This window comes from Ischnura elegans, chromosome 6, assembly GCF_921293095.1.
Source record: "Ischnura elegans chromosome 6, ioIscEleg1.1, whole genome shotgun sequence".
NCBI classification, from domain to species: Eukaryota; Metazoa; Arthropoda; class Insecta; order Odonata; family Coenagrionidae; genus Ischnura; species Ischnura elegans.
In genome coordinates this window covers 42,315,041-42,340,498 of record NC_060251.1, presented here as the reverse complement: position 1 = coordinate 42,340,498, position 25,458 = coordinate 42,315,041, and the positions used below count along the sequence as shown (strand labels likewise).

The window sequence follows — 25,458 nt, the reverse complement described above, 5'->3', positions numbered from 1 at the left end:
TTAAATTAACAGATGGTGTGATTACACATATAAAATAAAAACCCAACACTGGTAATTATATACCTGAAGATTAAAACTTTTTTAATACTATAAAATCAATACTGACCAAGTACCAAAATTTCTCCAAGGGGTTTTGGCCATAAAAAGCAAGAAGGGTCTAGATCAAACATGCACAAAATTTTATGACTACATACTGTGGTTCCGAGTGTAGCCCTATAAATGAATTCCACTCCAAGTGAACTCCCCTCAAATTTTTCTGACTAAACCCATGCCAGGGATACATGTTAGTACACTACACAAATTGATGTAAATTAGGCCACCCAACTTACATAATATAAGGGGTATTATGTTACTAGGGTAACCCAGAGGGTAGAGCATTTGGCTACGGCCCTGTTGGAAAAAATCAGCCGATTCAATTGAAAATTTCAATTGAATCATCTTGAAAAGCTCCTTCTAACTCTTCACGTTCTGCATTCCTTCAGGTGCTTTTGCTGTGATGGTTTGCCCTCCCTCAACACGGCAGACTGAATCTTCATTTTGTTTTTTTTTTAATTGGGAAGAGCAAAGAGGGAGACAAATTGATTACGCCACTCTCGTATTGCTATATTATTTTCATTTCCTTGCTTGGCAAATGTATTTTGGCCATGGTGTCTTATACCTCCAAATGCTCTCAGTTAATGCAACTCATGGACATGCGGGTATGCTGTCGACTGCTTTCTGCCGCCCGAGGAACAAAAGAACATCAAGCATTCGCGTACATTAATGCGACAATATTTTCACCAAAACGAACTACATATTTATCGAACAACTGTTCACCACATGAATTTAAGACTGTGCACTTTATGTTCACTTCATTTCTTACAGATCGCCAGCAATTACAGAGCTGGGGACTCTTGGTGAAGGATTTCTGGCGATGGAAACTTTCGCTATGGCGATTGCCAACACCATGAGGGCCTCGTACAATTTTTTTTAACATTGTGATGTATTACGTTTGTCACTTGATCCTGCCGCTTCACGGCAGGCAATTGTTCCTGGAATAAAAACGTGGTGTTGCCGCCATCTTGGCAGTTGCACGCTGGCACTGGAATGGTCGTGTTGATTTGCCCCGATATACCACATTGGCGACGAGGATGCCGGCATTAATGGAGAAGTTTATCGCGGAGGAAGAAGGGTGGGACTCCTACGAAGAGCGGATGGAGCAGTATTTTATCGTGAACGACCTGGTCGGGGATACTCACGAAGAAAAAAAGAAGGCCGTGTTACTTTCTTCGGTAGGAAAAGCTGCATACGCGGTCCTGAGGAACTTGTGCGAGCCGAAGAGGCCGGCAGACATAACATACCGGGGGCTTTGCGATCTACTCAGGCAGCATTTCTGCCCCAAAGCCTCGGTGATCGCCCAAAGCCATCAGTTCCACAAAACCGTGCAGGGGAAGACAGATTCCGTAAGAGACTTTGCCGCAGAACTGAGAAGGGTTTCCCGAGGCTGCAATTATGGCGCTTTTTTAGATCGCGCACTCAGGGACCAGTTCATATTAGGGCTTCGGGACAGAGAGATCGTACGGGCCCTGTATCTTGAAAGTGAGGACCTAGCATTTGAGAGGGCGGTGGAAATCGCTTCATCGCGGGAAGGAGCCTCCAGGAACGCCGAGGCTTGCAACTTGTTCGCACCGTCGGAGGAAGTGGCTGCGGTTGGGGTCCATTTTGTAGACCGGGACAACTCGACTGGGGTTGGAGAGGAGCATGAAGAAGACGTTTTTCGGGTCACGACCCAAGGAAAGGGGAGAAGACCGGCCGGACCTCCCCGAAGTGCGGCATCATCAGGGGGAAACGCAGCGATGGTGTGTTTCTGCTGCGGAAGGAGGGGCCACTCAAGAATGGAGTGTCGATTTCGGCGTGCTAGGTGTGATCGATGTCAACGGGTGGGCCATTTAAAGGCAATGTGCAAACAGGGTCACTTGGGTGAGTACGAAAAAAGGGTATTTCATAGTGAGATCTCTGAAGGGTGTATGGAGGGTTATGAGCGGGAAGAAAAGGGTGTTGGAATTTCTGATTTAGAGGTTTCTTCTGTTAGGGGTGAGAGTTATGGCGAAGAGTTCCCCTCACTTTTCAATATTAATTCTGCACTCGGGGATGCACCATTTAAAGTGGCAATCTTAGTAGAGGGGGTCAAGCTGGATATGGAAATTGATACGGGTTCGGCCATTTCAGCAATATCGGAGGGCTGTTACCAGAAATATTTCTCAGAGTTGCCCCTGCAAAGAACAGCCATACGGCTTAAATCTTACTCCAACAACCTTATAAAACCTGGGGGCACCATTGGGGTAAAGGTCCGCCACAAGAGTAGAGTATATGAATTGTCACTCTTTGTCGTCAAAAATGGAGGGCCGCCAATCATGGGGAGGGATTGGCTAAAAATTTTAAGAGTGACCATACCAGTAATGCATTTGGGTGTCAGAGATCCCAAGTTGGAGAGGGTGCTAGAGAAATTTACCGCATTATGGGAAGGTGAACTGGGCACGTTTAATAAGGGTGAAGTGGCTTTAATTCTAAAACCTGAGGCCAAACCGGTTTATTGCCCTCCGAGAGCATTAGCATTTGCGCTCCGAAACAAGGTGGATGAAGAGTTAGACAGGCTTGTTAGGGTGGGAATCCTGCACCCTGTAGACTTCAGTGCGTGGGCCACACCAATAGTACCAGTGGCTAAGAATGATGGCAGTGTTAGGATCTGTGGGGATTTTAAAATTACTCTCAATCCAAATTTACAAATTGAGCGATATCCCTTGCCAAGGGTTGATGAAATATTTGCTAAATTAGAAGGGGGAGAAAAATTCTCAACAATCGACCTTGCCCAGGCTTTTCAGCAACTCACTCTAGATGAAGGGTCGCAGGAGCTTTGTACAATCAACACCCACAGGGGCTTATTTAGATATTGTAGACTTCCCTTTGGAGTTGCTTCTGCTCCAGCAATATTTCAAAGAATAATGGACCAAGTCATGCAGGGATTAAAGGGAGCAGCTTCTTTCCAAGATGACATTATTGTAACAGGTAGGAATGACAAGGAACATTTGGAAAACTTGGACCGGGTGCTGAACAAGCTTTGCGGGTTAGGGTTTAAAGTCAATAGAGGTAAATGTCGGTTCATGGAAATGTCGGTGGAATATCTGGGTCACAAAATTGACAGGGAAGGCCTGCACCCAACTATTTCCAAAGTAGAGGCAATAACTAAATGTCCACCACCTAGAAATGTATCTCAGCTGAGGGCATTCTTGGGGCTAATTGAATATTATTCCAAGTTTCTGCCAAACTTAGCAACCAGGTTGGCCCCCCTTCATGAGCTGCTACGTAAGGAATCCAAGTGGGATTGGTCTGAGAAGTGTGAGGAGGCTTTTCAGTCAGTTAAAACCTCTATTGCTTCAGCTGGAGTCCTTGCACATTACAACCCCTCCTTGCCTATCATTTTAGAATGCGATGCATCTCCGTATGGACTAGGGGCAGTGTTGATTCAGAGATATACAAATGGACTAGAGTGCCCCATTGCTTTTGCTTCAAGATCACTGAGCAAAGCGGAAACTAATTATGCACAAATTGACCGCGAAGCTCTAGCAATCATCTTTGGGGTTAAGAAATTTACCCAATACCTATATGGGCGGAAATTTACTTTGAGAACAGATCACAAGCCCCTGCTTTACATTTTAGGAGAAAAGAAAGGTATTCCCCAAATGGCAGCCAACAGGTTACAGCGCTGGGCAATAATCTTGCAAGGGTATGATTTCCAAATCAAGTACATAAAGGCCACGGAAAATAGGGTTGCGGATGGACTTTCAAGGTTGCCACTTAGAGAAGAGAAGGTAGAAATCAAAGAATTCTCATATATTGAGTTGGGAGAAAGAGAATTTCTGCCGGTTACTGTAAAGAGAGTGCGACAGGAATCTCAAAGGGACCCCCTATTAGCCAAGGTCCTGGACTATTGCATGTTCGGGTGGCCGGTAAAGGGGGAAGAGAATGTAAAGCCCTATTTTAACAGAAAAATGGAACTAAGTGTGGAACAGGGATGCCTGATGTGGGGTAATAGGGTTGTTATCCCTGAAAAGTTGAGGCCCATTATCTTGAACGAATTGCATGCCAGTCATCAGGGCATTGTAAAGATGAAGTCTGTTGCGAGGTCATATGTTTGGTGGCCTAAGCTGGATGAGGACTTAGAAGCGTTAGCTCGGGCATGCACGGCATGTGCAGAAAATAAACCCCTCCCAAATAAAGCCCCTTTGAAATGCTGGGAAAGGCCAGATAAACCATGGGTACGCTTACACATAGATTTAGCTGGTCCGTTTATGAGTAAAGTCTTTCTTGTGGTAGTTGACAGTTCCACAAAGTGGCCAGAGGTTTTTCAGCTGAGTAATAGCAGCTCAGAGGAAATTTTGGGTCACTTAAGAGCTCTGTTTGCAACCTTTGGGCTACCTGAGGAAATTGTGAGTGATAATGGCACACCATTTACCTCTTGGGAATTTCAGAACTTTTGCTCTATGAACGGGATTAGGCACAGGTTTTCCCCTCCATACCATCCTGCTACAAATGGGGCTGCAGAGAACCTGGTAAAGTGTTTCAAAAGCAAGATAAAGACCCTAGTAAACTCAAATGTACCCTTGCACATTGCCTTACAACGGTTCCTGTTTGATTGCAGAATAAGCCCTCATTCCACTACAGGGGAGCCACCCAGTCTGTTGATGTTTGGGCGGGTTCTTAGGTCACGCCTATCACTTCTCAAACCCAGCATTAATCAGACTGTCACCACGAAGCAGGAGCACCAAAAGAGGTCCCATGGCACCTCTACCCAACTGAGGACCTTCAATGTGGGTGACAAAGTGTGGGCTACAGCTTACACCAGAGGAGGAGCAAGACAGTGGAAAGAAACTACTGTTGTGTCAGTGCTGGGATCAAGAAATTACAGGGTGGAGACAAAAGATGGAAGTGTGTGGCATCGCCACATTGATCAGCTCAGGGAAGTGGGGACTGGGGTGATAGGTAGGGCTGAGGAAACTCAGGTTTCGAGTGAAATGAAAAGTGAGTTAATCGTTCCAGGGAAGGCAACTGCTATGAGCTGCAGCAGAAGTGGTAGTTCAGAGCCTGTGGGGTACTGGCAGACAGGGTTGGGAAAGGGTTGTGACAATGTGGGGAGTGTGCAAAATGACTCAATAAAAAAAACAGGGGGGGATAGTGAACCAAGAGTTGAGGAAATACAAACACGGTACCCTAAAAGGGCAAGAAAAGTAAAAGAAATGTGGAACGTGTGAGCATTGGTGGGGGGGAGTGATGTCAATCATTGAGATTTATTTTTTCTCTTTCTTTCTTTTTTTTTGCTAATGTCAGCTGTTCCTCTGTGTATGTAATTAATTCCTTTGTATTATATAATCAGTCTCTTGTTTGTCGTGTTGGGATGTTCCCTCTCTTTTTGGGAAGGGAGGAGTGTGATGTATTACGTTTGTCACTTGATCCTGCCGCTTCACGGCAGGCAATTGTTCCTGGAATAAAAACGTGGTGTTGCCGCCATCTTGGCAGTTGCACGCTGGCACTGGAATGGTCGTGTTGATTTGCCCCGATATACCACAAACATGCTAATCATAGAGTCAACTGACGGTGTATCTGCTATCTCTCCCAATGGCAGGAGTCTCGCAATAGCCCGTACTCACTTTAACGTAGTTCCACTGTAGTTGTTGTTATGATAATCATGATAAAACTGTATAGCTTTTTTGTTAGCTATTCAACATTGTGAGAAGTGATGGAAAATGTGGAAAAGGACAATTAAAGTTTTTATAATACTGCTTAAAAAAAGATTTCAATAGTAATTTCTGTTTACATATTTTATTTATTTAGAAATCGGGATTGGTGAAATTTAGATTTTACGTATATCCTACCTCATAAATTTACCCTGTTGGATGAATTTTTATATTTGTAAAAATTTTCAATTGAATTGAAAGAGACAAATTTCAATTGAATGGCTCAATTGAAAAAATCAATTAAAAATTTTCAATTGAAAAAAATCAATTGAAAATTGTCACTTTTCAAATGAACTGTTCAATTGAATATATATTTCCAATGCTGATGCTGATTGGTCCTTCATAAAATAACTGAGCAAACATATTTCTCATGATTTACACCCGATTATCAGAGACCTTTGCCTTGAATTTTATGGCCTAGATGGATATTACATAGGACTACAAATATTGTCTAACATTGACACCTGATATTGCAAGTATTGGACTAAGCTTACAAAGCCATAGCAAACTATGCACTCACCAAAATGTAACCCAAAAATCACAGGCACTAGCTAGGGCCTGGGCCATAAAAAACAGAAGAAACAGGATCACAATCACGCAGGGATGTCCACCAGCAGCAAAATATCTGCCATACACTGAGCCACTTACAGATCCATGAGAACGTGATTCTTCAACTTTCTGCTTCTCTTCAATCTCATCTGCATCCATCGACTCAGAATTAGTTCTGCTGCTCTGGAAATATGATGAAGTCATACAATATTATATACATAAGTAGAAATTAGCAATTCATTAGGCAGTCTAACTCCAAATAGAATACAACTTGGATGAAGAATGGCCATGTTCCCTAAGGCAAAACCCCAGGGAAAATATTTGTGCTTCAATTGGTACTTGTGCAGTTGATACAATAAAATTTACATATTTTAAAACTAAAAGTAATTTACTTGTATATATTAGATTCAATTATCAAAATTATAATACCATAGTTATTTGTCTTCAAAAAGGCCAAAAAGGAGAAGTTGTCATGAATCTAACTCCATCATTTACGGCATTGAGAAACTGGTGGATCACATTTAATGTCTGTTCCTTTCAATTTCAAATGTCAAATTTATTATTTTTGATCATTTATATGCTATTGACATTCAGCAATATGAGAAGTTAGAGAACTTTAAGTGCCTATTCTTTTCAAATCTAACCAACCAGTGTGACCAAGTTTGGGGAAACTAAGTTTGGCGTGACCATCCCTCTGGTAGGTCACGTCACCAAGCCCGTGCCGGACCAGTTTTTAGGGCAGTGGACGGCCATGGCCAGAGGGCACCAGGTGCATTATGCTGGGGAAGAACTACCGGAATGATCCAGAATGAATTTTATTAATTGAAATTATTGTTTTGTTTACTTGAGACGTTGTTAATTATGCTGTTGAATGAGACATCATTGAAATAAAGTTGACGGCTCAATGCTGGTAGTCTGACTGTAAAACTTATCAGTTTCAGAACAGGAGGGCACCAAAGATTTCCAGGCTGGAGGGCGCACCGGGATACGTCTCGGTGTCCCGACGCAGCGGCCCAGCACAGGCCCGCAGCACGTCACGCAGACTACAACTCATTACGTTCAAGAGTGGAGCATGATCCATCAGTGGGTCACGCTCCTTCCTCCTCCTATTGGTTTCCTCAAGGATACATGTGCAGACTCATGATCTTCCTCTATTCTGTCTCTATCCTTGCAGTTTTCAAGTCATTTGAAACAGACCTTAACACCGCACAAGTACATTTATCCCAGATGTAGTTATCCACATTTTTCCCACTTTCTGAATTTATTTGAAAAATTCTTATATGTACTAAACACAACAAAGCATGGTTCCATAAAGTGTTTATTGCTATCAACTATTTTTGACAATTATTTGTGTCATTTTCAAGACAAATATGAACTGTACTTTGTGGAACTAAACTGTTGTATTTACTAAGACTGTAACTTAGTTCCCCCAAGTAACATTGGGTTCACAAAATCAGTTGATGAGATTAGTTTTATTTGATGTGAAATTTGTAAGCTAGATTCAATGTGGGATTCACTAAAACTAGTGTTGAATTCAACCTACCCCTCTGGATGTCTGCCGTGAAAGAGAGTTTCCCTTGCCTTCTTTGGAGTCAATTTTATCAGGGTCTTCTTCATCATGCTTCAACAACATAGCAAAGTCTAAACCTGTTTTTTGTAGCTCCTCATAATTTCCCCTTCCTTCTATCTTTCCCTGAAATAAGCAGAGGTAACAAATTATTAGAACATGAGTTTAAACTTCTAATTTCTTATTTAGGTAGGCTGGCTTTGATTGCCTAAAACTTGTCTTGGAATTGAGCAAAGGCATATTTTTCTGGTATTTCACTGAAATGCCTTTTTTATATAAAACATACTATGTATACAAAATAATATATAGTTCTATATTAAATTTATTATTTTTTCATTTTTCGTAAAAAACATCTTTCATAAAATTAAAGGGAAAAAATCACAGAACATAACTATAAAACTATTTAAGATAACTTACATTGTTCAAAATTATTATCTCATCAACCTTCTTTAAATACTGAAGCTGATGAGTAACAAGTATTCGTGTTTTACTTGATAAATATCCTGCAATACACTCATCAAATAAATGTCTTCCAACATGGCTGTCAACAGCAGATAATGGGTCATCAAGGAGAAAAACATCTGCATCATTATAAACAGCCCTAGAAACAGAAATGCATTTCATGGTCATTGGCACTAAGATTTGTTAAGCATGTGCACATAAATTTAAAATAAACATATTTATTAATATTGAATCAGAAAAGCAGCAACGGACATTTCCAAAATGAAAAATTACATATATGTACAATGATATTGGCACAAAACAATGATCTCTTGGGAACGCAAAGCTATTCCAACAGGGGATGCAATTCTTGCGTTAAGAGCTCATCCCTCATGGTTTTGCCAAGGCAGTTTTTGTTTCATTCCTTCAAATTGAGAATGCATCAAGAAGGCACATATATACCTAGATATGCAAATAATTTTTGGAAAAGATGGTGTGCATGCTTTTGAAAATGCAAAACATTCAGAGATACTCATCAAGGCTAAAATTTTTTATAAAGATATCAATGGTATTGCTTAAATTTTGGTAATATTACATGAGAAACACCAAAAAGTAAAAATATGCAGTAATTACAATACATACAACCATAGAACTGACCACAACATGAATGGCATATTTCTCACCTTGCAAGAGTAAGTCTTGCTCTCTGACCTCCACTTAAAGACACACCTCTCTCTCCAACAACTGTAGAATCTCCATAAGGAAACTGTTTGAAGTCTGGGCTAAGAGCGCAAGCTTCAACCACTTTGTTATATCTTTTCCGATCATATTCTTGCCCAAAAAGAATATTTTGACGTATTGTGCCTCCAAATGTCCAAGGTTCCTTGAAAAAACGAAACAGTAATTCATTGCAACACAATTATTTTCCTACAATCCCTATGCATAATTTTAAAATGTCATCTGAAGAAAATTGAACAATAGCCACATGAAATGCTTTAGTTATGAGTGAAAAAGATAAAAACCACTCAAAATTGAGATATGAGTGTTAGTCCCGATGGTAAAATTACATAGCAGCCAAATCCTATCAGTGAGATGTTTTAGTCTTGCTAGCCAATCCAACTACTTCCCTTGCATAGCATCTACTAGTATATACAGTGGAACTAATTAAATATGTAGATAAGGAAAATAAAGAGATAGTGACAAAAATGTCTTTGATTACTAACATCCATATTCCTACGCAGTGAAGCAGCAACTACGGGTATACATTAGCTTGTCTTTGACAGAGCAGCCAGATGATTCCAAATATTTATTGAAACAAAGAGTCGGAAGGAATACGGTGGTAAACTTTTATACAAGCTCATGGCAGTGAAAGGATGATGGCTTGTTTACAATTTTTAGCTAAATATGTCATTGAGCTATATTTCCACTGAATTTATTTTCACACAACCAGTTTCATAGTTACAACAACATTTTGAAGTGCATCATGAGCAGCCAAGTTTTTCCCAAAATATGTATGTCCTACTGCTAAAAGAAGGGGGGGAGAAAGGTTTCAGGGTGAGGGTACCAAGTACATCTTCACTGTTGTATAGAATTTTGCAGTCGTCAGGATGGAGTCCTCGTTCCGCATAATCTTCTTCTCCTGGGTGTTGACCTTATGCTCTTGTTAGATTGGTCTTCAATAGTGCAAGGGGGCAGTAATGCAGAAAGGGGGGAGGTTTTGAGTGATTAACCCCTCCCCCCAGACATCAGAGAATTTTTTAAGTTTAATCCATTTTACGTAATTGGATTAATATTAATTATAGAATACTGTAAGGATAAATAAAATATCCCCAGAAAACCGTAATACTCACCATTTTGAATCATTTATCTTAAAAAATTTCCGGGGGAGGGCCCCTGCACCTCCTGCTTACTCTGGTGGGTACTCCTAACCCCTCAACCTAGTATTAGTTGTGCCTAAAACCCTTCCTAACCTTAATTCCTAGCTGCGCCCCTGCAAGGGGAGGGAGCATTGTTAGGGCAAGGTTGTGTATGAAGGGTTTGTTGCCACGTAGAAATTTTGAAAAACCCTTGGATATCAGGGACTTTTTGGGGTTCAACGAGGTTGGAAAGTTAGGGCCCAGCCCTTCATGTGGTGGAGGTGGTGGTCTGGAGGGAATAGCGTTTCAACTGTCAATGGATAAAACCGTTGGTTTTTTTTTCAACTTCCATCCCACAGTATTAGCATCTCCTTAAAGGCCTTAAATTTTCTCTACAAAAACCACCACTGAGGCACCACTTAAAAGGTTGGCCATGATCGTGAATTTGGCCCTTTCCAAAGAAAAGGCCCCTTTTATTCACTTAAGGCCATTCTTCTTACCCTCTCCTATCCTTTAGCAGTAGGATATATTTACAGAAGAAATTGGCTGCACATTAGAAACTTGAAAATGTTGTTGTTATAACAAAACACATGGCTCATATCAAACAAGATGCTTGTGTACAAGCCCACAGCAGAGAAAACTACTTAAATTCACCAGTTCATAACTCAATACATGAAACTCAATTCACATTAGTTTTCAAAGGCTTTCCATGTTCAAAGAAAAACTTCTGAAAATTTTTCCCTTACCATGCTAAAAAATTATGAGAAAAAAAAATTTAATGGTAAACTTTTAAGCTTACCTGGCATGAGTAGGAAATTTTACCATCAACTTTAATGGATCCAGATATCAGTGGTAATTCTCCAAGAATTGCTTGCAGTAGAGAAGTCTAAGGGAATAATAAAAGACAATGCATCATCATTCACATTAATAAGAAACATTCACTGTGTATCTACTACAAGCTATCACCTGTCCATGTTGATATCAAAAATATAAATAAATAAAAATACACATGAATAAGAAAATTAAATAAATACACATCAAAGGTGTCTCAGGGTTTCAACAGCAAAGAATATTTTTAAAGCTCTAATAGCTTCATAATTTCTTAAGAAACAAAATGGAAAAAAAACTTAATGAATTAATAATGCATATACAGAGGTGGATACAGGATTTCTATCTGGGGGGGCACATGCAAGGCCGTATATAGGATTTTGTTCTGGGGGGGCACAAGGATACCTCATAATACAAAACGAGCATAATGATAATGTGACCGTATAAAAATCTGGCATACTTTTCTGGTCTGGGGGGGGCAGGTGCCCCCTAGATCCACCTATGTGCGTATTTATTCCCCACAGTTATGCCATATTAATGACTTGGACTTGTGGGTGAAATAAAAATGACTACGGCAGAGAAGATTTGGGTTTCATACCAGGAAAGATATGAAAATCTTACTCAGCATATTACTCAATAATGATATGAAAATCTTACTCAGCTCATAACTCCAAATAATCTTCAATTACATTGCTCACAGACAAATAAACAGATATTACATCAAAAATGACTCCCTTAATAATTAAAAGCTATATACCTATTTGATTTTGGCAAATATCCATATGGGGACAATTCAACCAGTAGAGTTAGCTAGTCCTGAGACATGGTATTCTGCAGGAAGGTAATACACTTTAGTGATGAAAACACCTTTAGCATGGTATTACCCTGTATGATGGACAGCACACAATTTATACAGTGCACACAAGCGCAAAACCATGTTTTCTACCAGATGAGAAAGATCCTAGCTAATTCTTGCTGGCTGCACCTTGCAGCATGCAGCATACTACTCTTTTCTAGGGGGAATTCTAAAGACTTGATATAAGTAACAGTGGTGGATTTTGGGGGGGATGATCACAGGGGTCATGACCCCCCTAATTAAAATAAATGACATATTTTAAATTTCAAGTTGGCTATTCGTTTCTTCTCTATTGTTAGACTTCTTAAATGTAAAAAATTGTTGAATTTTATCTGCTGTTATGAATAAAAATGAAATTTTAAGCTCAAAAATGAATTTTAAATAAAATGGGTACCTCTAAAAATTTTACATGGGAGAACGCCCCTCTCTGCCACGGTTATTCCATACTCCCCAGACCCACATCATGATTTTCCCCTCTACCCCCCAAAGATGCTGAATCCACCCCTGATATGTACAATGTATCAGAACATAAAAATCTCTCCCATTGTATTCAGAAAGGGTTTCATCTATCTTATTTTCAAATATTCAAAGCACCAGCACGCAAGAACCAGCCGCCACTGGTCCCGGGTTCAAATCCAATGTGGAGCCTTCTGACACCCCTGAATAAAAATACCGAAACTGTGAGGTAGCCAAAGTAAAGGAACTTGCCCATCGCCTTAATTTTGTGATATAACATGCCTGGTTCCGTAAAACCCATCCCAAAGTACGCTCTGAGAAAATGGCTTGGTGGTGTAACTGGCCAACATGCCTGACCAGCAATTGGGAGATCCAGGTTCGAATCCTGGCTAAGTCAAATATTTTTTCATGGCAAAATTCATCCTTGGTGATTTTAAATATGTTGCTTAGTCATGGGTAGTGGCACCGACTCCATGGGGCCTGAGGGGGCCCGAGCCCCCCCAAAAATTCGTTACAGATGTGATGAAAAAATGTGTCAGGCTAGTCAATTTTCCCCGTAGTGTCCAGATATCGAGATTCGAGTGATAAGGGTTCTAATGTTGATCATATGACTATTCTAAAATGCTTAAAAAACTTAAAATTCACTACTTATAAAATTTACCGGGGCAAGGTCCTCGGTTTGGGCCCCCCCAATATTTTTTATAAGTCGGCACCCCTGGTCATGGGCAAGCTCTATCCTCACCTAGCTGAACCAACCTTTGGGTTGAATCACTGAGTGAGTGAGTGATGGCCAATAGGCAATACGGCATGCACCAAAAATCATCCACCGAGTTAAGAATACTATGATGAAAAAAGTTATCAAAATAAAATTTGCTTACTTTTCCAGCACCAACTTGTCCAATAACTGCCACCAGAGCACCAGGCTTAACAGTTAAACTGACTTTGCTTAGAGTATTCTCTGTAACATTTGATGACCACTTTGCAGTGGCATCAACTACTGATATCTCCTGACTGTGAGAAGCTTCTGTATTTCTGGTATTTACATCTATCTCCTCATAAAGCATAAATTTCTGTGAAAAAAATCAGTTGTCATTAGTGACCAATGATTGAACCCACAATTCGGGAAAAGCTCTAATAATGCCAACAAAGGTGTTGTACAATACCTGAATACGCTGTATTGATACCCTTGCTTCAGCAATTTGTGCAATTGCTTGAGGGAAATTCAAGGTCATTGTCCAACAGATAATACTGTAATATGATGTCAGCACAAATACCTGAAAATTTTCATTAAATAAATCCACTCAATCATTGATTGAATAACCAAAAATATCACCTAAACAATTTTATTGCAACCTCAAATAGTATTAACTCGCATCCCTATACCACAATTAAATTAATATAAATATGTATTCAAATACCTTTTCTGCTGTTATTTCATTTCCAAACAAAGTATAGGCCAAAACTGTAGTATAAACGGCTGTACGGGTTGTAAACAAAATGAAGGATAGGTAGACGCCTCGAAGGTAAGATGAATACCTCACTTGCTTGATTTCTGACCTGGAAAAAGGAATTGTTACATTAAAAAAAATTTAAACATAAAAAACATTTGCGCCATTACAGTTAGAAGTTAAGGAGATAACATTGGTAGTAATTGACCACATAAAACAATTCTATTTGCAAAACCTTCTTAAAGGAATAATCATTTCCCTTCATTGGGACTCAAACCATGATCCCTAAAATTTGTGTCAAAAGCTTCAATCAATAATGAAAAATACCACGGCATCCTCTTCCCCTGATGCTTTAAGAGAATGAAGAGGAATTTGGAGGATCCTGGCTCAATATCTTTTCAGCAAGGGAAATATTTTCACTTGATAGAATTTTTGGTTGTATGGTATTTGTAGGGAATGACTAGGTAAAATGGACCATGATGGAAGGGCCGGGAGAGACGGGTGGAGAGAAACCTTGCGTCAGCATTAGCATGCCCTCACGAAGGGTGGATAGGGGACCGTGGCTTAATGCCCCATTCAACAGACTGATTGTTGTGCTAGATAACTCTCTACACAACAATAAAGGAAGGATCGGACAATCTCTGAAAAATCTCTACCAACCCTAGGGTTTGAACCCAGGCCTACTGGGTGTGAAGCCAAGAATATGGTCACAGAATGTTTGTATGCACATAGAATACAGTAACAGGTTACCACTAGCAAGTCAATAGGTAGCTAGCTAGGCAGAAATTCAAAAGCAGAAAAATCATTCACCTCCCCATGAGCTAAAACCACACTCCCTGTGACTTCAAGTCAACCCATCAAGTACTTTTGCCCCCAAGTAGGACTGAAGGCTTCAGAAGAATAAAACATGAATTTACATTTCATGATTTCTTCATCACTACCACTTACTTTCTTGCAGTTGAAACAAGCTTGGCAAATGGTATTTCCCACGTGTACATTTTAATCACTTGAATTCCTGTTATGATTTCATTCATCAGCTTCACCCTTTCATCAGTCCGTACAGCAGTCTTTGCACGCAGTTTGGACGTCATCCTTCCCATCCAACCTGAGATTTAAATATTAAAAAATATTACTTTGCAAGCAAGGGAAAAAAACAATGACCATGTAAAAAACAACAGTAAAAAAATGGGAAAAACAGCTTAAATGAATTCTTCAGATTTTTGTCATCCTAAACAAAGTTTTCATGGAATTACATTTTTGAGACACTAAAAATTGGCAAGGAAACAGGATTCTAAGATGGCATTTAAGCCCATTGGTCTCTCTATCATCAATGCCTGTGGGATATACAGTTGAGAACCTCAAATCCAGAATCCAGAAACCCAGAAAACCAGAAATCCGGAACGTTTGAATATTCCTCTGAGTAGTGTTTCAACTTGCCACCTCGTGGTACCACACTCCGAGCCTTGTTCTGGGACAAGTAGGAAGTTAACACATGCAATGAACATATGCTAACAACCTAGGTAGGGACATGTAGGGATCTCAAATATTGAGCACAAGAGCCTGAATGCAGTTATAAATAAATTAATCGACAAAATGTTGAAGCATTTGCACAAAAGATCAGAAATCCAGAAAAAACAGGAATCCAGAAACCCTTTGGTCCCAAGCTTCCCGGATTCGAGATCCTCAACTGTATATTCTTTGGAAATGCAGTGTAACACAATACTTGCACTTACTTTGCAGAGGAATAGTTAAAAGCATCGCAGCAACACCAACAAGAGCAGATACTCCCAATTTGAACCACAAAATAACAGTAATTAACACTGTATTCAGTGGAGCCATCCATATGTAATGGGCAAATATCAAGGAAAAATCAAAACGATTCACATCATTAGACATCAAGTTCACAATTTGTCCCACAGTTGTGTTCCCAAGGGAGTACTTGCTTAGACGTAGAGCCTGTAAAAGAATCAAAGAGTTATTTCACTCAAATAAAATCAAAGGAGTACGCAGGTACATAATACACAATCACTGGTACATAATAGGATTTATGGTGGTCGAAAAACCTGGGACCTCCCTTGATGGTACTAGTTTGCGTTTCAATGAAACTACAGCTTGGATTGTGTGGCAATGAATGTGAACGTGAACGGCAATGAATGCGAAGGTAAATACTGACAGGCAACTTTACACTGAGGAAACCCCGAATAAATTAAAATAATTGAGTGTTGCTCATCGTAGAAGTAAAATATTCCCAAATTATTATTGGGTCTTCCACAACAATCGACATTTCATTGCAGCTGATATATGCTAGAATTTAAAATTGTGCACCCATGGTCTAAGGGAATAATGTCAAAGATAGGTACATGCCATGCACAAGATATTGTGATGTTCTTTACCTTAACTAGATGTTGGCAGTGAGGCCTAGCTTCACAAATTATACCAATAAAATAATAGTTGTCTAAAGAATGCATCCAGGATGCACCCTGATTATCAGTTTGAGAGGTAATTACTTCCAGTTTTCATGCAAAGAAAATTTTCCACTTGGATTGATTCTCTACTAAACATCATGAGGGAAAATCAATATCAAAACAAAAAAAGATCACTACACACATTTTATACCTAGGTGATTTACCTTTCTATACATGATGGAGCAGCATGCAACTCTGACCTTCATTCCAAGATGCAAGATGGCCATCAAATAAGGATGCATTACCATAATAGAGAGTCCAGTGCTGATAATGATTCCAGCAGCAAATAAATAAGCACTCTCTTTTGTGATGGTACTCCCTGGTGTGAAATGCTTTATGAGGTTTCCAAGGAAAATAGGCATTGCCGTCCTTTATCAACACGCAAAAATTGAAAAGCAACCAGTAAAGAATGGTAAAGAGCACACACAGAAGGATTCATGCCACAAAATTTAAAACTCACCTCACACAAATATCCATTACAGCAAATATGACTCCGTACATAACATACTCCCATCCAAATGTCTTAAACAAAGCTTTGTAGAAGCTTGGAGTTTCTTTTTTGGTTTTCTTTTGCTCAATAACTTTCTTCCAATTTCTATAAAAATCATGAAATCATTTGATTAGAATAAAAATGCTTCCATGTATAGTTTTTTTTTTAAGTAATCATATATATAATTACAAAAAGAATTAGAAAAATACATCTCTGTCTTCTACACAAGTAAAACTTGTTGAAAAATTATCTTGGAGTTATTTCAATGATATAAGGTGACATAATACAAAGAGTTATCACGCATGACAATTAAGTACACATGCAACTAGTTTTAAAGCTCATTGAAAATCCATGTCTCAATAATACCCCTTTTACCTGATTTTATTTTTAACATTTGGGCTATGGTGGCATTTGTTAATATTGATTTTGAAAAATCTTTGTGCTATTTTCAGTAAGTATGTACACTTCTGTGTGAATTCTAGATGGGTATTCCTCTGCTTGAAATTTCTGACAAGAATCGTTGCAAAATTTGCGCCTTTTCAAATTCAATTCAAATTGCAGTCAAATGATGTATTTTTTGCATTGTGGCTAAAACAAGATTGTAAGGATCTTGGTTAGACGATCAGTGTCCCTGGGTTAGTTGTCTCCTGAGCAGATGTATGGTAGGCACTAGCCATGACAGAAAACATCTTAAAGGAAAGCAGAAGACTCCTTAGTAGACGAGGTAGCCAGGCGATGTTGCCATCAATGAAACTGACTTTTCATCTTGTCGTGGGTCATTGATTCTTATGGATGTTATTACAGGAGGTTAGCCATTGACGTAGCCACACTTTGGTGACTGCCTGGCTACCGAGCCCCGTCACCACTGGCTACTCATACTGGCAACGCCGCATTGTAGCATACAGAGCTTATTACACTAGGTTGTCAGTCTCACGTTGCCACTCGGTCAGTACATATCACAGCGCACTGGAAAGAAAAAATTCTGGCTACTGAACTGGCTACTAGGTTTCGTAGCCAGTGCGTCGCCAGCTACTGTTGCTGGCGATGTCGCCTGACTACCTCGTCTAATAAGGGCCTTAGACTGCCTCCCTGGCTATGAGTCTGATAGCATATATGTATAGCTGATGCCATGCTAACTTCACAATTTTAACATAAGAGGGTCAGTTACCTACTTATCGTGGGCCACACATTTTTTCAAACATTCACTGGCAATCAGAAAATTGCACTGAAAGGACTTAACTTAGGAGTTTTTTTTCAAATATTTACCCATGCTACAACCCTGAACCTTTTAGTCCTGCCACCAGGCCTTGAAACTTATTCATATGTGTTCATGCTTACCCTTTTGCCAGGAATTTTCTTAAGCCAAAGCTGATATATGTATCTAATATTGGCTCATTGGGATTCAAAGGCTTAATGCATAATAATTACTAAGGGAAATACAAATATGAATCTTGCACTCGTTGACTCATAATAAGGAATTTTTATGTAACCCATGCAGGAGAAAACACAAATAAAAATGTAACTCACCTTTGCAATTTATCTCCGAGGTATCCAGATTCATGTTGCTTTAAAGCACTGTACAGATCTTCTGATTCCAGTTCTTTCTTGTATCCCTTGGCAAATATTTCAAATGTCCAACTGAAAAAAATAATTAAATTTACTACCCATATGGATATCAACTAAGATTAGTTGTCTTTTGGATTGAAAGTTTGCAATCATTGTAATTTTAATACGAAGCTAGAAAAGGTTGTTTCACCATAACTTACTTTTTTCAAAAAGCATTTAAAACCACTTTACGAGTAAAAATTTATTAAAGTTTCTTGATTATGTGAGCACGTATTTACAGTTTTTATAAACATATTTCTGACTAGGCCCATGGGCATTTTTTTCTCATGGCAATTCATGTCGTTTTCACCACCTTTAAAGCGGCAGGTTTCGAATTATTACATCGTTCTGAAAATAAAATGAGATAGACTACGGCCCCCATTGTGCATACACAGATAGCTAATTCCTGGTATTTTTTCATAACTCTAACCATCTCAAACAGTTGTGTAGGCAATTTTGGCCAAAATTGCCCTTGAGGTTTTTTGGTTGGTATAAACATAGGATGTCAAGAAACCCAACTAGAATAAATCACAAGGGAACAATCATAGGTTGGGAACTCTAAATCATTCCTAATTGTTAAAAGCCACTCTGGAATGTATTAAGGAAGTAAGCCTCAACACGCATGAGAAAGGATTCCTTTCGTTTTTGTTTTGATGGTCTGTTTTATTTCAAAGCGGTTATAAATTAAAACCAAGAACAAAAAGATTTTATTGGGGTACACTAATTATGCTTTCAAGCAATCGGCTTTGATGCCACGGTATCAACCTTGGTTAGATATCTTTCTTCATAAAGAAATTATATAACTTAGGAAAGAGGTCCTATAAGGGAACACTTCCCATTTTTTCAAATTCCGCTCATTTCTACAACAGAATAATTTTATTGCAGCACAGTCAGGGAGGAAAATTAAAGTAAATACAAAAATTTTACATACGGCAAACAATAATGGCATCACTTTGCATGCGTATGGAATATTGAGGTGTAGGGAGTATCTGTAACCTTGTCTTCCCTGAATGAAGGCAACACGTTAAACAGCAAGAGTTGAATTCTAGGTATATCTGCAATTATCGACATAATTTGCTTTAAATTCATGGAAATTCGATGTGAAAACAATCCATCCAAGGTTGCTCATATCCATTTTTCTTTTTGTTTTCCCTAACGAAGGTGGTACTGAGTGGTTAGTAGACAAGTAATTTCAGAAATGATTAGTGCAACTACAACAATAGAGGACATTCTTCAACGATCACAAAACAAAATATCTCAAAAGGAATTTCTAGTCGCAGATTTTGGATGATTTAAACCAATTTATGCTTCCACTAGTGAGCTCCAAATAAATTTCGAACTTCATATGCAGTTCTATATTTTATTGAAAAGAAGTAGTAAATGAGAACGACCAGTACAGTCGCATTCAAAACTATAGCAAGAATTGAGAGGCACCACTTTCGCCGCAGTTTGGAAATGGAGTTTTGGTTTTTACTGTAATACCGGAAGGAGAGATGTCTGGACAGTTTGAACGCTAGGAAGTCACGAGGAAGACACTATCAGTCGTACGAATGATTCCCAACGCCTAATGCACTCAACCGCCGATGGAGAACATCCACAGTGACGCCAAAGCACTAGTGACTATCAGGGACGCCGACTTACAAATGATATTGGGGGGCCCAAACCGGGATATTGCCCCGGGAAATTTTATAACTAGTGAGTTTTAAGTTTTTTAAGCATTTTAGAAGAGTCATAAGATCAATATTAGAACCCTGATAACTCGAATCTCAATATCTGGACACTCCGGGGAAAATCAACAAGCCTGACGCATTTTTTCCTCACACCTATAACGAATTTCGAGGGGGCTCAGGCCCCCTCAGGCCCCATGGAGTCAGCGCCACTGGTGACTATAGTGTGTATACCGTAGGTTGGCGCACGGGCCTGCGAAGTATCTTAGCCACGAGCAAAGGAGGGGAAGGAAAGGACCGACAAAAAAACTGTATGGGACCGACATAGGTAGCTGGCGGGTCCGTCCGCCCGTCCCTTTCCTCCCCCCGACGAAGGCCACTAGCACCTCTAATAGAATTTTAAACTTTTTTACTTTCTCATGATGTCTCAATCTAAATAGCATATTTGTGAAGTACTAAAAAGCTAAGAAAGATATAAAACACGAGGTGCTCCATTCATAAATGGTCGAAAGTTATTTTTTTGCCGTTATACTGTATTTCTTATTTTAACTTTCGACTATTTCGTTATTTATGATTGGAGAACTTCCTGTTTTATATAATTCTTCTTAGCTTTTTTTAGTGCTTTACAAATATGTTATTTAAATTGAGATATTATGAGAAAGTAAAAAAAGTTAATAATTCTATAAGAGGTGCTAGTTGGCCTCGTCGGGGGGGGGGGGGGAGGTGGGGGGGGGAGGGAGGGGGAGGTGGGGGGGGGGGAGGGAGGGGGAGGAAAAGGATGGGCGAACGGACCCACCAGCTGCCTGTGTCGGTCCCATACAGTTTTTTTTTGTCGGTCCTTTCCTCCCCTCCTTTGCTCCCGGCTCAGGTACTTCGCGAGCCCGTGCACCAACTTCCGGTATACACACTATAAGCAGGCCAGCTACTTCCCTGGGTCGCTACAGGTCAAATTCGGGCATGATTGATCCGCTTCCAAGGTTAGTCGGATTAGATCACGAATCACCTGGCTTTCCAAAAAGTTCTCAGCACACGGCAAGAATCGCCGTAACTAGGGTTCAATGGCGGTCGGCCGAACCTCAACTTCATTCAACCATTCTTCGTACTCGGCGCGTGGGTCGAAACTTAACTGTTCGAAGGTAAAGCACGTTCCTCCGGTGCGAAACATTATCTACGTTACGTTTCGTATCTAAGTTTTACTTTTGTTTCGAACCGAAGTAGTTTTGACTCCGATTTCGTTTCGACCCCGAGTTTAGCTCCTCGGATTTAAATCCATTTAATTCGTTTCTACATTTCGCTCCTGGGAACAAAACTATTGAAATTTTACCGGTTTTGACTTTGGTTTAGTTCCTATTGTCATCCCTGCTTCCTACAAACACAGGGCATTATATTTGGACCAGTCAATTGCAAAACAATAAACATTAAAAACATGTCATACACAGTGTTAACATGAAAAATTGATAAAAATGTCTAAGTTAAATTCACTGAACAACTGTAATTTAAAACTAGGAAGTTACGTCTAAAACAAACCACATTTAGAAAAGGAAAATGAGGTTGTGATTAGTTTTTCTGTCCCTCTTTCCTTTATTCGGCTACTTTCATCCAAAATAGAATTCTCCTAACTTCTACGCTGACAGTAGTTATTGATGTCGGCGGCGTACAGGGGCATAGGGCTAATAAGAAAACCCCGTGAATATATACAACCACGTATTTCGTACATGCGTGGGAGGCAGTGTATCACCAAGGATGATAAAAGTAACCATCGCGACCCTTCCCATTAGCTTCTGAAGTAACCTTGCGCTATTTATTAAACAACGCCCATAGCATTTCCAGGAACATAATGGGTGAATCTATAGTTTTTTCAATAAAATCGATGCAGTCGCAGAACTTCTATGGCCGAAGTAACAAACACATAATAAGCTCTTATAAATTTTTTTTTTTTTAAACCAGCCTTTATATTTAGATTACAGGGGATGAGCAACGTTTATATATGACACAAAGCAAAAAAACTCAGTGACCCCGAAAAACCAAAAGTGACGTATTAAAAAAGTCACTATATTTATTAAATTTTCAGTGAATGGTAAGCCCCCTATGTTTCAAAATGCCACCCCTATGCTTTTAAATGCCTACTATGTGGATATGCCTAAAGTGGATAACTTTTACTGTGGTCGCAAAACACGAAAATCGACCATTTGGAACTTCTTAGATCAAAAACATGTTTTGGGGGGCTATAGGTTGACTGGGGGGTGGTTAAAGGGGGGTTGGAGAGAAAAAGTTATATTTTCATGTATTGTCATCGGAAATGAAGAAGTGTGCAAAATTTCAGCGTTTTTGCTTCACAGGAAGTGAGTCAAATTTGAGTTACAAGATTTGTACCAGACAAACAGACAAACAAACAGACAGGTTGGTGAGTTGATATAAAGGCTGGAAAAAACCACTGCAAGCTAAATACTTCTCTTCTTAAAGTCACATTAAAAATACTTCGATTCACACACATTAACACAATCGAGCTTGAATGATTAAAAATTTAATAAATCGAATCGTCCTAAATTCCAGCATTTTGCAAGGTCCATAGAAATTTATATTTAAACAACGTTAATAGGTGTTTTCAAGTTTATATTTTTTTAGTTTCATTTAAGAAATTAAATTGAAGGGGTTACATGCGAATTAATTTGTGAAAATATTTTTTAAATATCACATGGTATGACTGACCTATTTTGCCATTTTAAATAATAATTTACCCTTCAAAATTATGAATGATTCAAATTATCAACTTCGTCCCTCTGTTTGGAATTATCCCAACTGAATGGAAATAAATAAATGCAAGCTTAAATGGGAGCGTATCATCACAAATATACATTTAATCGTCAGATTAAACTGCGATTAGATTATAAAATGGAATTCACGAAGACCCCTAGTAAAATTTTATCCCTTCTCTCCCACGAACTGATCTCTACACTCTTTTAACTCGAAATAAAGCTAGAGAAACAGAAGGCTATATAGATTGTGTGTCCGCGGAAAAACATATCAGAGGTCCCCGATTTCTCCAAGAGATTTTCACTGCGATTATGATTAAGCACAGCTGCCAATTGTGAGCCATGGGGATGCGACCCACATTTGAAGTAACTCGAAGTGCTGCAAGTTGTGCCACGTTATAACTCTGAATAAGAATACAATCATTTCCGATTTTTATATCTGAAATCCAATTGTACAAATTTACGGTTTGACTATTTTTTGCGGTCGGCCGGTGCGGCGTACTCCCTAAAATCCAAACTCGTTATAAGCGTACCGGTTAAACTACCTTTTTAAACCTGTAAAAAATAGTCAAACTGTAAATTTGTACAATTGGATTTCAGATATAAAAATCGGAAATGATTATATACTTATTCAAAGTTATAACGTGGCACAACTTGGAACTAATATAAGAGTTGGAGTGTGACATTTCAATTGCGGCCGGATGTATAATACGTGTTCAGCTGTTGGCAAATTTTGGTGAGTACCGCCTAAATTTTTCTCCCAACTACAGCACAGGTAACTGCAGTCATTCACAAAAGAAACGGGATAAGTGGAGAGTTACCTGGAATTGCCTTGAAGGAAGACGCCAAGAAAACCAATGGCATAACCTCTCAACCGTCGCGGAGGGCTACGTGCGGAAATGAACCCACGAGAAAATATTTAGGAAAAGGTTTTGTTTGTACGATACAGGCAAATGTTGACAGGGATTTACTCTATAAACTCTGAACATTTCAGGATGTCCATGATCGATACGTTTTAAACAAGTAATTAGTCACTAAAAACGAGATCTACATACTATCATGCAAGTTGCCTCAGCAAATTGCAAGCAGCAAGGCGCGTGTCGGGGGACGTTGACAAAAAAATATAAAGGAATGGATAAGCGCGATCTGAGTCTCACCTCTGTAGCATTTATAAAAGTCCTTCATTGTTCGGGGGAAAAACGAATTCCGTTCGGCAAAATATCTCTCTTGATTTATCGCTTCTGTCAGACCCAAAAATACAGTTGAGTTCAAAGATGATGGTCTCCGTATCGCTATGAAAGATATCTATTCTTAATAGGGTGGTTTCCTATTATTTTTTACTGCCTAAATCGAAATATTATTACTCATGGAGTACGAATTTCACGCAATTAGATTTTTAAATGACGATATCTATTTTTCGCGATTAAATGAAAAGTGAAAAATTTCAAGCGCGCGAAAACACGACGGCTAAGTATGAATGCTGGGAAAACTCTGCGTGACGTCGTTCTGGTTCCCGCTGCCGCAAGTGAGGTGACCTTGGGGCGAGGCTTTGAGCGCTGATACGACGCAGGATGCTAGCAGGTAGAAGAGTACTCTGCTAGCTGGTAGCGCTTGGCTTAAATAAGGATTATTAATACCTTATCAAACGAAGGAAACTTTCCGACCTTAGCCAGTTTTAATAAGTGATTATTAAGACATGTTTCCCTGAGCTCTGTACCTCATTCATGCATTGGTAATCTCAGATGATGCAAAACTCCTATCTACTCGTATAGAAACTAAGTCTCTGTGACGTCACGTGGAGTGGCATCGCATGGGCGCCAATCTGGCCTTTTTCAAATGAGGATAAAAATTGGCCATTGTCATACGTCTAAACCGGTATTTCTAAAACCAAATAATTTGTATATTATGAATAAACTAATGGTGGGCAACGAATCGCAATCAATGCCTTTCGTTTTCTTTGATGAAGGAAACTACCCTATTGTAGTTCTGCATTCACGTTTGAGAGGTTTTCAAGGTTTTATGACGAAATTCACGGCTTTTTCCAGGTTTTTCACGGTAGACAAAATTAACGGCTTATTCACGGTTTTAAGGTTTTCACGGTTGAGTTGGAACCCTGTTATTCATGGTTCCCACTCAAACTAAAATATAAAATTCAAGGTTTTTCCATGTTTTCACGGTCTAGATGTCGTCAAATTCACGGTTTTTAGATAAACCATTTTAGGCAGAAATATGGATCGCATAACGATCATCGGCCGCAGGTTAACTAAAAATTCATCAAACGCGACAGACGCTGTGAATGCAAACGCAGCAATGAACATACTATCTCTCCTGACGTCACATATCGTTTGCAGAATTCAGCTCCCGCTAAAGGTTGTCAGTAGGAAAATGGAGGGACTAGGGTGCCAGGGAAATTAAGTAGTGTCTCAATTTTCGCCAGGTTTAATGAATACTTAGGTTACAAGTCTTCCGGCTTTGGTATAGGCTTCAGGTCAATGTGTCATCATGGCACACGGACCAATAATTGCTCTTCGAATATACGTGTGCAGATAAATTCGTGGACAGTGTCCGCGCGTGACTGACGTTGAAATATGATGGACATTTCGATTTTTCTTTTGATCCGTCAATCGTAGTTCTAAAATCAAGTTTGAGAGATTTTTTAAGGTTTAATGACGAAATTCACGGCTTTTTCCAGGTTTTTTCACGGTA

The 25,458-nt window shown here is 39.3% G+C and overlaps 1 protein-coding gene across 2 annotated transcripts in view; it reads right to left on the bottom strand.

Moving 5' to 3' along the window:
- LOC124160576 (ATP-binding cassette sub-family C member 4-like) overlaps positions 1-25,458 on the bottom strand; it is an 80,061-nt gene that overhangs the window by 19,646 nt on the left and 34,957 nt on the right. Inside the window, exons 3-15 of one of the 2 annotated variants that reach the window (XM_046536457.1) lie at positions 18,255-18,365; positions 16,698-16,832; positions 16,402-16,606; positions 15,506-15,728; positions 14,721-14,877; positions 13,743-13,881; positions 13,488-13,598; positions 13,203-13,394; positions 10,984-11,070; positions 9,012-9,211; positions 8,305-8,488; positions 7,864-8,013; positions 6,292-6,503 (exon numbers count right to left, since the gene is read on the bottom strand). In XM_046536457.1, coding sequence (XP_046392413.1) covers positions 6,292-6,503; positions 7,864-8,013; positions 8,305-8,488; positions 9,012-9,211; positions 10,984-11,070; positions 13,203-13,394; positions 13,488-13,598; positions 13,743-13,881; positions 14,721-14,877; positions 15,506-15,728; positions 16,402-16,606; positions 16,698-16,832; positions 18,255-18,365 — 2,106 coding nt within the window. Of the gene's footprint in view, positions 1-6,291; positions 6,504-7,863; positions 8,014-8,304; positions 8,489-9,011; positions 9,212-10,983; positions 11,071-13,202; positions 13,395-13,487; positions 13,599-13,742; positions 13,882-14,720; positions 14,878-15,505; positions 15,729-16,401; positions 16,607-16,697; positions 16,833-18,254; positions 18,366-25,458 lie in introns of those variants that run through there. The other variant, XM_046536458.1, reaches the window with a different exon arrangement.